We start from the raw sequence: 13,209 nt of genomic DNA, 5'->3' as shown, positions 1-13,209 counted from the left end.
CATTTGCAATACTGAAGGGCCAAAACTTTTAAAAGCTTTAAATCAATACTTGTGCAATTTATAAGGCACTCCAAAATGCCACACACATACAACAGCTCTCAATGAATTTGTGGAGGAGAGTTTAATTGCACATGTTTACTTTGCAAAGGGTAAAACTTAYATTTGTGCTGTCCTTCAGGGAGTCAGGGAGTGCTCCAGGAAAAGTAATAGCTTCCCACTACTACAGGTAACTATTTTGTTTTGCTGATTGGCTTGCTGTGTGATGGAAAGTTATGTAAAAWACCAAGCCTTGCCTATTCCAAACTCAGTGCAAACTATTTCCTCTGATACTCGAGCTTCCTTTGCAGAAGGCTGTGCAAAGGCCTTTGGGAATTTTAAAGACAGGTCCCATTCTTTCATTAATAATATTCTAACTAGTAATTCCTTATGCTTTGGCTTTTATTACTGATTTTTTTTTCAACTGATTTCATTACTCAGTTTCTCACAGCATTACATTTAACTGGCATGTTCTTYCTTTTTGTCTCACAGTCAAAGTGTGAGACAGGGATGTTAACCTTTCCTTCTGAATGTGTTCATAAAGAATGACATAAGACCATCTAATCGAGCAGAGGTATAAATAGCCACTTCTCTGAAAAGCAGTTACCAATGYTGTTGTTTTTGACAGGCTTCATCATCATTCAAAGAAAAGCAGAAGGGGGAGACCCCATCACTTAGACAAGGAGTGGCCTTGGCTGGACAGTATGGAGGAAACCTTCCTCCATCGTCAACTCATCCTCACATCRCTTTGGAGGGAAAGCCAAACAGCAGCCACCAGGCTCTCTTGCAGCATCTCTTACTGAAAGAGCAAATGAGACAGCAAAAACTTCTTGTGACTGGTAATGATCAAAGCTCCAACAATACTAATTTAAGATGTTTTAAAGGCATTTGTGTTCAGTTTAAACTAAATGCGGTAATACAGAYACCATRCATCTTAACTMTTGGGAAAAGTGGAAGGGTGGAAGAAAAAAGGACAGTRTCTTTGTTTTCCCTTTTAGTGATTCTGTTTCAGTCTGTTAGCCTGAAAGAATTCAGTGATTGCAGCAAGGAGAAAATGATTACTTCATCACATTCTTTTGCAGCAGCTGAACTCCCCAGCATGGCRAGACACGTGGTACATGTCCCACTGYATCAGTGCAGATGCAGAGTTCCACAACAGACACCCCTCTTCTTACTGAAAGCTCTCTCTCCTATYAGAACTGTTAGTTTGTTGTTTTTCACAGGGGAGTGAAATGTCCCTGTTTTGCAGGAGCTGTTCCTCTTCATCCACAGTCTCCTTTGGCWGCAAAGGAGAGAGTCTCACCTGGCATAAGAGGTGCCCACAAACTGCCTCGTCACAGGCCWCTGAATCGAACCCAGTCAGCTCCTCTTCCTCAGAGTACTTTGGCTCAGCTGGTCATCCAGCAGCAGCATCAGCAATTTTTGGAGAAGCAGAAACAGTACCAGCAGCAGATCCACATGAATAAGGTGAGTTCCAAAAGGAAAGCATTTCCAATAAATTTAAAGGTGGAAAACTAACTAAGGAAGTTTAGTTATTGGTGCCATGTCATATGTGGACAGTAGAGAGGTTCTTGCAGGAGTGTCTTTTTTCTATTTGTATGGATCTTAATTGTAAGCTTCTGAAATAGGCTACAATTTGACAAAATTGAGTTCGAAGTATGTTATAGTTTTACCTTACAGGTTGTTTCCTGTTGAATAGTAAATAATGCCTTTAAAACTGGCGTGTGTACTTCTGCAATCACTCTGCTTGCTGCTTTAGATTGTGGTAGAACCTTTACCATCGTGGGCTAGTATGTTGCGTAAATATTTTGAACTCAAATCAGCTGATTGAATTTATTAGGTTTATGTAAGAAAGTTATCAAGCATCCGTAGAAATTTTAATCAGTGTTTATCAAACTGACTGTTCTCTGTGAGTAACATAAAAGTTTGTTACTTATATGGTGATATAAAATGTAAGGAGAAAGAGGAAAAGTTGGTGTTGCTGACATTGGACCAGARTTGAATTGTGTGGTACAAGATTCCCTGTGCAGTAATACCTTATTCTGAGCAGGGGCAGGGGGAAGAAGAAAAGGGACCATCCATTAATAAGGGACCATCTAAGAGCAGCAGAATCTAAATAGATTTATCAGAAAACAATACTTCCTTATAAGTTGTTACSTGCTCTGAAATTAAGATATGCAATTAATTACTGTTTTTATTTAGAGAACATTTTTCTGCACGTAGTACACAGCTTTCCACAATTTGTTTGCAGAAGCTCCACTAGTATTACAAATATTTAAATTATTCATCMTTAGTTGTCTTCTTTTGTTTTAGTGTTACTCAATAACTATATAAGAAGTAATGTCAAAGAAGAAAAGTTGAAAAGTGGACGTTCAGCTTTTGTACCTAAGGAAAAAARAATCAATCCACCTTACTTACTGGGTGAATTTCCCAGGGGTTACTAGTTCTTTGGAATCTACTAAGAATTCCCAACAAAATTAGAAACAAACCTAGAGTTTAAGTACATAGTTTGTACAGTGGTTTGGTTATTAAATCTTGTCTTAATTAGGAAAAATGAAGACCAGAAAACTTCAAAGTTCAGAGCTGATCCTTGCATGTTAACCCCTCTCAGCTTGGGTGTTTTGATTACTCAACTAGGACTCCACTTGGCTTTTCTTTGAGTATGCATTCCATATGTTTAATCAAGATGGCATATGTATATCTCATAGCCTCAGGTTTTGAAAATATTTCACCTTCCCTCAATTGTCTGAAAAGAATTTTTAACTGGTAAAGTACTGAGTCTTTGTACTACAAAYCCTTCAATTCATGCATTCCTCTCAAAGCAGAGAACCCCACTGGCATGTTTTTGTTAGACAATGTGCCTATTGGTATAAATTCTACCATAGCATTTGGGGGCATGTGCTGTGGCATTCATGAACATTTGTCCCCAGTGTGAAAATTAAACTTGAGGCACRTAACCATATATTTCTACTCACATAGGACTAGGAGTGCATTGCATCTTACMAGAGATAGACTGGATAAGGAAGTAAAAAGATAGTCAGTTTGTGGTAATCCTTGTTTCAGGAACATTTTTTTTTCCAGATGAACTGCAGTGAAAATACACATTAATGAGGATAATTCTCTCTCATACTTGAAATATGTCTTCTTTCTCATGTGGTTCTTTGTGATGAAGAGACAAAACCAGTGAACCTAGCTTTTATTCTGTACAATGCAAGCTATACACATATGCAGCCAGTGGAAATTTAAATCTGTCCAAGGGCCTCCTCTGCCTTGAACCTCTATAACCCACTTTTGCCCCAAGAGCTTCTCAGTCTCCTTTACCCCTACTCTCAGAGCAGCCAGCCTTCTTCAGGAGCACAGTAACTCCTCAGAGCAGCAAATACCTGAGGAGGAACARATCATGTTGCAGCCAGAGAAGCAGTGGATTTTCTGAGGATGCGTGTGGTTTATTGGACTTTACAGTTTGCAGAATCTAAGTTTTTCTCCATTATCAAAAGAATCATTTTGATCAATAGTACTGAAAAGTTTCAGTGCTCTAACTGTGTATCTGTCCTCCACAAGGACACAGAAACCGGTCCTTAGGTACTTACAGAACCTGATTTTTAAAAGATTTTTGAACTCTGCTAGCATAGTAAAATGATACCTTGTTCAGTCTTATAAYGTGCCTCTGCACATAGTTGTAATTTTTCATTACATTACATTTMATTGTATTTTCATTACATTACATTRCATTTCATAATTTGCACAGCTTTACAATCAAACTCTGCTAAGAAGAGTTATAGTTACTTGAAACTTTAAACAGTAAATATTCTAGACCAGGTAGGAAAGAAACCCAGTATTCTATTTCTTAGGATTAGATTCGGTATGTGAATTCACTTTCATCAAGTTAACACATGAACTTGTTTTTTTCTGTTGCTCTGTTCTTTACTCTTCTGTTCAKAGGCTGTATACTGCACAGAGGTATAATTCCTGCCTTTTCAGTCACAGAAAATGCAGAGGTTTTGTTTAATWAGGAATACTCAAAGATCCTAAAAGTTTTGGTAATAAAGATCAGAACCATTTTAAACTGTCAAGGTTGTGAAATGCTGGTTGATCAAGATCTTAGAGCAAATTAATATTGTATTTTTGCTTTTCTCTATTTCTCTTGCCATGTTATTCCTTATGTTTAGGACATCAAGTACTTAAATCTTTAGGATTCTACTGAACCCACAATTTGAATGTTCGCCCTAAGCTACAATGATAGGGCTTGTGTCAGCACTCTCTGAAAATTCATTTTGGTCAGGTCTCTTTGGCTGACTTATAGGTGTAACAACAAAAAGAGGAAGAGAACCAGTTTTTCCCCACCTCATTGTTCTTGTATTTTTCTTGTATTTGAAAATCCCTACATTTATTTTCTTTGAGGAAAAAATATACTTCATCAGCAAACCAATGCTGCTGTGAGGGTGATAACAAGCAAAATCTAATGCAGGTCAGAGGTAAAGGATTCCCCTGGATCATTTGCATTCTGAAAAGAAACAAATCATTGCCAAAAGATGTGCCTCTGTCCTGACTAACAAAGAGGAGATCCCCTATGGATTATTTCTGGTCAGCTGTCAGATGCCAGGCTTTTGATGTGGGAAATGGTATATGTCTCCACTGAAGTCTGACATTTATACCTGTGGGATCTAGTACACTGACCTTCTGAAAACATTCTGCAAATGTTGACATCTCTTCCAAAAGTAGGTAAAAATCCTTGTCCCAGAATTAATAATGAATGTGAAGTAACCTGAACTCAGCTTGTCTTAGGGAAGACCGGCTTTGCCATTGTCAGCTTCAATATACTTCTGTCCAAATGACAGCTTCTTTCCTCATAACACCCTTTGATCACCATTGCAGATCTTCATTCTGCTCAATAAGGGGAGACCAAAGTCCAAAACCCCCAGTTAAAATTAGTGCAATTGGATACCAGAAGACCACTGCTACAATAAAAAAAAACTAAAATCTTGATATTACTGCGTATATCTGTATCTCAAAAGCTTTGACCCMGCCACTTACAGAAAGAAAAAGAGGATTTTGATGTAACTAATCTAAATGCAAAGCCCTAACGGAGGTCTGTGTTCAAGAAAATCTCAGAAATCATAAYGGGAAGAGTACATGAACAAAGCCATCTATCTTTAGAATTTTTTTTGTCATGTGTGATGAATAAGGTCTGCCCCTACTGAGGCTGAACTAGCACTGTCTTCACTGGGGCCAAGATTTTATTTGATCAATGCAGAAACCCTATTTATGTTCTTATATTGTGTATTCATAGCATTTTGATAATTTGTTTACAAGGGTATAATTATCTGTATTGCAGAAGGGTAAAATAATGGGGCAATTGGTAGTGTGCTCTAAAGTATGGGAGGTGTATGGATGWTGTTAAGGATTATATAAGAAACACCTGAATTTCAGTTTTCATTCCAGGGTGTCAATTGGTTTAAAGTATCTCTGTATAGGAAATCAGTGACCAGGCAAGTTTGTGAGGTAAAAAATATATAGGAAGTGAATATTCATTATTACTTGGATGGTGTTCTCCGTTTACCAATATCTCTTAATAAAAAATGGAAAATAATATAGAAATGTATGTTGMTATAGTAATGGAAAATTATAATAATCATTTATTGTCAGTAGGAATATTGAAAAAATACAGTTAACCCCAGTTTAATCATTCACTTCTCTGAATGATATTTAATGGAAGGTGGAAGACCAGATCAGGTTCAGCAATAGTAAATCAATCTAGCTTCATTAAACTTATTACACAGAGGTTTTGGCTTTGCAGTTTGTAAATCTGACTAGCATCTTCTGTAGGTGAGAGAAATTATTTCAACTATTTCTTATACACAGGATTATTGGGGCAAAACTAAAGAAACAGCTGTCTATTTGAAACTGCTTGGGGCATTTTCTCCTTTATTGAGARCTAATGTTTAAACCATAATGCGGAAGAATGATTTTGATTGATAAATACATCCCTTAGAAATATTGTACTTCATGAGTAACAGAGACAACAGGAAGCAGGTGCCAAGTTGTTTTCAGTGCAGTTAACAGTGTGCAGACAATGTACATAGCTGGTTAAAGTAATCTTATTGCCATACGTGAGAAGGGGAAAGAGTGTTCTGTAAGAATATACATGATTTCTTAGAAATGGCTGACATGTATTTAAAATTAAAAATTAATTAAGGATGGAAATGTACTGGTTGGCTGTTGCAGGACGTTGTGGTTTTGTCTCTTTGTAAAGACATCTTATTTAAAACACTATTTTATGAGAGCATGCAATTTCAAAGGAGAAAAATAAGGGATTTCAGCTGAAGGACTTAAAAAATTATCTGCTGCAGTGTCCAGGTTATTTATACTTAGTCTTCAATTTTTCTGTGCAAGTAAGCAGGTTAGGATATGTTTGAAGTCTTTTTTTTTTTTTATTGGCCTCTTTCAGTTATACAATGGAGTTGATATCTGTAAATACTTGCTTTCCTGCTGACACTATTTACTTTGACTTGTGCATATCCCTTATAGCTTAATTTCCTGAAAATAAAAGCCAAAAAAATAGGTTATGTTAGCATGAAAACATTTTTAGTGACCACTTAAATTGGAATAGATGATAACAGTGAAGTATGCTAGTTAAATATAACCAATATGTGCAACCCTTAATTTATWAGAGAGTTATACTACGGTTTTGTTGTTATTTTTAAATGTAGTCCTACAAAACTCAGTTTAAGCAATCACTATTTCAGAGCAGAAAAAGATGCATTAAAATTAGGAGAAAGTCCTGCATGTACCTACAGGTAAATTCAGAAAAAAAAAAAAATATGAGGGGGGGTTTGAAATGAAAAGTTTAAGCATTAATTGTAAGCAGAAGTACTCAGCTGTGCAGTGAAAGGACCTGAGCAKTGTGTCATTCAGAGCATTTTCTGTTGTGTAACCCATCTTTAGATGGAGAAGGTAGAAATGCTGACCCTAAACTGCTATCTTCGTGTCTCCAGATACAGTACTGCTAGGAGATAAAATTTAAAATGAGATRTTTCTGACTGAGGAGAACTGCCCAGTTATACTAGCAGTATAATTACTGGAATAGGATGGGGCCCAGCTGTGTTTAAAAAAGCTTCAACAAATACGAAAGCATGGTGGTGATACAGAGCAAGSAGTCAGCTGTGGCTTAGCAGTCTGGGAAGCAGAGGTGATTTTCAGGTTTTGGGTCATGTCCCCTCCCCATTCCATCCACTCAATTTTATTGTGCTCCATCATACAAGAAGACATGACTGCAGTGCCTCATAGCCCCTTGCCTGAGGCTGAGTTAAAGTCACAGTGTAAAGGATGTTTTAATGAGATTTTGCTGTAAAGAAGGTAATATAAATGCACTTTGTAAACTCAATTGAGTAAATATGTAAAGACTTCMATTTCAGAGAGTTTTAGAAAATTTATTTTATCTCCTCCTGTTGCTGAAATCTGGAGCAAATCTCSTGCTGAGTTCCATGGCATGGGAGCAGGCTCCAAAACAGGTACACTGCAAATTGAAATGCACACAAATGCCACTCTACGTTTCTGCAGCCCCCTGATGTGTGCCTGTTCTCTCCACTGATTGCATGCAAGAAGTGTTTGAAGGTGATCATGTATAGATTCTATACTGCAGTACATCATGTATTGTCTCAGGAAACTCAACAACAGATCTGTACCCATACAGCAGTGTAAAGAAAAAAGAACCTGACATAAAAGTGAAAAAGCATAAAAGACAGAAGTAATGAGCTAAATATGTGTCTTAATTTTGCTGTGGGTATGCAGTCATTTTCTCTCAGATTCTCCTCCAGAAAAACCCACCTGGTGTCAAGTAACTGGAACAGGGAATGGTTTACAGATGGATCAGCCTCAGTGACTTTTGTAGTTTATATAATTATCTGTCACACAGATGTTTCAACTTGTATTTGCTCACTAGCAGCCACCATGCAGCCTTACCTGCCTTTCTCTTCCTGTTTGAGGAGTGGAGAGAGCTCCCCACAAATGGTTAAATAAATAAATAAATAAATAATAAATAAATACTACTACAACTACTATACTACTACTACTATACTACTACTACTACTACTACTACTACTACTACTACTACTACTAATAATAATAATAGTAATAATAATAATAATAATAATTAATAATAGTAAAGTTGCAGGAGTGTACCTGAGCTGATTAGACGTAGTTAGCTTTAGTGCCTTGGTCAGTGTCATCCCCTGAGAAACAACTCGAAAAGATTTATGGGTTTGATCTGAGAAATTTTTGAGGTGACGTGTAATAAAAGGAGACTCTCCTCWTTAGTTGAAGTAGTAAACATTGCCCAGTTTAGGGCAAGCCACCTGCAGCATGCAGGATACTCGTATTGTGGTTTGCCAGTTAGTACAGTAATGAAGAGGATTTTTTTATTTATTCATTTTTAGTAAGCCATTAAACTTCTATTACACCTCAGAAATKAAGGTTTGCTGTGACAGAAGCCAGACAGGCTTCCTCTGAGGAATTTGTTTCTCAACTGATGTGAGGCATATGCRTCAGAGCATCAACTGGAACTGTATAAATTGATCTTTCAACTCTACTTGTTGACTTCATGGGATTTCCTAAATCCAGCTGCAGCTTCTTGATCACAGTTTACATGACAACCTGGCTTTTTTCTGGATGCATTAGCAAGCTGAATGAAACTGGATGGTCCATGGCTTGTGACAAAAWCAGACATCGTGAAGCCATCCAGTAACAGAGTATGTAACACTTGCTRAAACTCAGCTTGAAAGATTTGATTGATGGTTGGGGAGAGGCATATAGAAAGAGGAAAGCATGTAAGAGTAATGGTAAAAGGTACGTTTTCCCTCTCAGGATATTTGACGTAGATAATACAAAGCAGTATTTACTTGAAATCAAGCAGGCCAGTTAAATAAACAATAATTACTCTCTTGACCTTGTAACTTCTTACTCACATGTCTGATTTGTACCTCTTTCAACAAAGTGGGGATTTTTTCAGTTTAGGTTTTTGGACTACGTTTGGAGTATTTTGGAATACATTGGTTTCACCTTAAACATCAAAACACAAACTGTACATGATTGCGAGGCTCAGGTCCCCGGCGCCTCTGCAGAGCTTTGCAATAGCAGTGAATGGGCCAAAGCCACTCTTGTCTGGGTAGCTGTGTTATTTCACCATTGCAGGAGCTGGGATACCTGCACCATGCCCCACAAAGGCTCTGGTCCTTCCAGTCATGGACAGACGTGCTTGTAGTATCCTTGTATCCCACGGGACAAGGGACCAATACCAGCTCTTTGTCACTTCTCCTTGTTTGTCTTTCGGTGCTTTAATTGATAGAGACATTTAATTGATAGAGAATATTCATTTGCTTATAACAAAATATTAACCAGATTAGTAGCTTTCTTGTATTTTAGTGTTCCTTTATTATTTTGCACTGTGGAAAATTAACCATAAGATGGTATTTCTGCATTCATGTTTGARGAAGAGGAAGGAAGACTAATTTCTCTTGTTTACCAGCTGTGACAGTCTAACAGATGTGTCATGCTTTTCATTATCCTGCCTTATTTTTGGTTTATTATTTTTGTATAGCACTCTATAGACATGGTATTTCCTACTGCAGAGTAAGGAAATTTTGCTTACTTTTTGTCATTTTGGCTTAATTTTTGACATTTTGATTATAGACTTCTGTTCTTTTTCTGGGTACRTCAATGTTTTGATGGTGCATTGCTACATGGGTTTTCTGTGGAGACTTTAATTTCATCTGTGCAGATCTAATTCATGGTGTTTGGCATCAGCAGAAGGAGTCAGTTCTTGTTCCCCTCTTCTCTTTCCAGATGCTCTCTAAGTCCATTGAGCAGCTCAAGCAGCCTGGCAGTCASCTGGAGGAGGCTGAAGAAGAGCTTCATGGAGATCACTCGATGCAGGAAGAGCGAGCTCCCAGCAGCAATGCCAGCATTAGGGCTGAGAGCAGCAGTGCTGGTGTGGATGACAGAATAGGACAGCAGGTGGGGGCTGTGAAGGTCAAAGAGGAGCCACTGGACAGTGATGAGGATGTTCAAACCCAGCAAATGGAATCTGGGGAGCAAGCTGCTTATATGCAACAGGTAATAGGCAAAGATTTAGCTCCAGGATTTGTAATTAAGGTTATTATCTGAATATCACATGTGTTTTCTAGGCTTTGATAAGCAATCATGTTTTGATTCACTGAGCTAGCAAATCCTGATTTACTGTTCAGAAAGAATTTAGCAAATGCACAAGTGTTRTATGTACACTTGAAAACATAGTGAAGCTCATCCTTATGGCCACTAATTGAGAAAATAACTGTTGCAGTCAATTATTCTACATAAATCTTTGCGTAATAGCTGATAGACGTTGTATTAGCCCAGAATTACCTTACATCGCTTARTTCTAGTGAGAGAGAACTCGTATCACCTAGCCTGTTGAGATCAGCAATTGATGGAATTAGTTTCCAGACCTGATTGATGAAACATTCTTCTGATTTTGAATCCTCTGACTTCTGCTTTTGGCTGTCTGTATATATTGTATCATACTGTAGTCTTGAACACTGTTATTGTTAGGGTATTTTTTTCCCCAGTAGACAGGTACTGACTGCTATATTGGTGGTCCCAGGTTGATGTATAAAGTTTAATTTAGAGAAAAGTTCAAGGTGGATATAAAGAGGCAAGGCAAGGCACTGTTTTAAAATTGCATTGTTTTATTTTTTGCACTGCTTGGTGAATTTTTCATTCTGTCWTATTTGATGATAATGTCTGCAGAGACATCCTTAAATGCAGCAGATGCAAGTACCGGTGAGAAGCAAAATGCAGCGTTAGGCTCCGGTCAGTTCTTAGGACATTGCACGGAAAGCACAGAACTGTTACCGTCACCATCTGATATCCAATCACGCGTTTATTTTCTTTTAAATGAAGGCGAATCATACAATATCCCATAACCTTTACCAACCGAGTCTCGTGGACAAATCCTAAAATAACAACTGTGCATAAAATGGCACCTTGACAAAAGGCAAGTTGAGCTTGCCTGGGTGCTGGAGCGGGGTTGGAAGGCGCAGTGTACACTGAGTGTGTCCATCGCTGACAGCCGTGGAGCGAGGCTGGGCGCTCTGCAAGGCCCTGTTTGTTTAAGCCGATACTTTGTCAGGTCCCTGCTGTTCTGCTGCAGAAAAGTGATTTTGGGAGGGGGGGCAGGAAATGCCTTATGGAAACAGGAAGCCCAAGTGATTCATGTGCTGAGGAATGCGGGGCAGGGGGGACGGGGCAGCGCTCCCTCTGTTTTTAAAGGCACTCTATGAATTGATTTATTGTCAAAGAAAATAACAAAGCGAGTAGGGAAATTGTTAAGGAAGCTTTCCAGTGAAACATTTCCTTCATATTCCCTTTTGATATGTTTACCTTGTTTTATAGGTTTACTTTTGTTAAGCTAGTTAAAGATTCATTGTATTAAGATCCCCTTTAATATGGATAATCCCAAACTGACCTGGACTCCTTGTCAGGTTTTTTTTTCTATTAAAAATATTTATATTTCTAAAGCTGAGGTATTTTAAGGTGCAGTATCTGGTTTCAAAAGAGATAGTTGTTCTGCCAAATGTAGAAATTGTTCTAAAATATGTTATTAGCATGTGTTGTTTACATTATGTTCTAATACTATTCAATCTCTTCTAAAATGTTGCAACTTCTAAAGATACATTATCCTTTTTCCTAGAAGGTCTCGGAACAAATGACTGAATAGTTGCTGTTAACATGAAAGGCCTCAATAGGTAGAAAAAGATTTTATTGAGAAAAACACAGGTGATTTTTATGTGTGCTTCATATTTGAATAGAAATATATCTCCATCCTGGATAAAAAAAGATTACATTTACATTCAAAAAGTGAAGGATATAAAAATAAAATCATATGTGTTTCCCATTCTGTACATTTTTAATTTTCTTTGAAATCTGACTTCAGCCTCATCAAAAAGGGATAGTGCATCTTTTAAAATACATTTGGGGAGAAATTTGCAATTGAGAAGAATTTTGTACAGTATCACTTCAAGGACATGTATTCAGAGAAGACAAAAGATATTTTTATAATGTCATTCAGGTGAGAAACCCCAATACATTAGTGTACTTTAATTTCAGAATCTTTCAAATTTGGATAAAACTAAAATAAGAGAAACTACCTGGAACCAGTGAAAAGGAAAACTGGGTTTAAATAACCACATTTCTAAYTGATTATTGTCTCTTACATTTTAAATCTACTGTATTTATTATAATTTGCACCCTTAGAGGTGATCTCTTGTTTTGTGTTGTAAATATATTCTGTTTGTATGTTCCCTTTTTTTGCCTTCTGATATAAGTCTCTTCCTTTCTCAAATAAAGTTTTTTTTAAAAGATCCCCTTCCAGATATTTGACTTTGTGTAAATTTGGTAACTTAGTGGTGTTTTTGCTTTGTATAACAACCAAATATGTTTGTTACACATTGTTGAAACAATTTAAACTTTCAGGAACAAGGTTTTTTATTACACTATTCTTACAATAATTACACAAAGTCTTTTTGGTCTCTTGTTTTATCCTACATCAGCCATTATAAGTTTTAGTGAATGTGGAATAGTATTGATGCATGCTCATTTTCCCATCATGGCATCTGTCTTGAACATGTGATCATACCATACAGGAATGGTGAAAGTGAATTTCAGTTCCTCAGCTTCTAATTATCCAAAACTCAGATGAACTGTAATMATTTCTATGATATTTTTAAAACCTGCCTAAACCCCTGATCTGAAAATGTCCTGACCACTTTGATATTCAAGACCTTTKCAAAGCTAGAGTCCTCCTGTAAATACGCTGGGGAAGAGGGAATCCGTGAGCTTGGCAGACTTTAAAGCAATTGCAGGAGACAGTGAAGTCCCRCTGTAGAGAACTTCCATGAAGGTGTTAAATACTTTGTGACATTTCCTGAACTTTGCTTAGGATCTTGTCCTAGGGTAGCCTACAGAGAGAAACAGCTTTTACTGCATAAAAATCCCTGTTGCTACAGTACATGAATAATTGCTACTGATAGAGTTTGGAAAATTATTACATTGTAGTTCTTACAAATGTTTGTTTCATTTCCAAAGCCTCTAAGCAGCTTTGATTCTGGTATAACTTTAAAATAAAATCTATGTTTCAAC

At 37.2% G+C, this 13,209-nt stretch overlaps 1 protein-coding gene across 12 annotated transcripts in view; it reads left to right on the top strand.

Annotated features, from left to right (window-relative positions):
* Positions 1 to 12,437, top strand: part of HDAC9 (histone deacetylase 9) — a 242,643-nt gene extending 230,206 nt beyond the window's left edge. For 8 of the 12 annotated variants that reach the window (XM_057371625.1, XM_057371619.1, XM_057371620.1 and 5 more), the window contains 4 exons: positions 179 to 226; positions 665 to 875; positions 1,286 to 1,503; positions 9,877 to 12,437. In XM_057371625.1, the coding sequence (XP_057227608.1) occupies positions 179 to 226; positions 665 to 875; positions 1,286 to 1,503; positions 9,877 to 10,197 (798 nt within the window). In that variant the 3' untranslated portion in view covers positions 10,198 to 12,437. The remainder of the gene's footprint in view (positions 1 to 178; positions 227 to 664; positions 876 to 1,285; positions 1,504 to 9,876) is intronic. The other 4 variants (XM_057371624.1, XM_057371623.1, XM_057371622.1 and 1 more) reach the window with 1 other exon arrangement.
* The last annotated feature ends 772 nt before the right edge of the window (positions 12,438 to 13,209 follow it).

Source organism: Malurus melanocephalus, unplaced genomic scaffold (genome assembly GCF_030028575.1).
Source record: "Malurus melanocephalus ecotype Western Australia unplaced genomic scaffold, MMel_1.1 scaffold_150, whole genome shotgun sequence".
Lineage (NCBI taxonomy): Eukaryota > Metazoa > Chordata > Aves > Passeriformes > Maluridae > Malurus > Malurus melanocephalus.
Note: the sequence above shows the minus strand (reverse complement) of the source record. Positions and strands in the feature narration are given on the sequence as shown.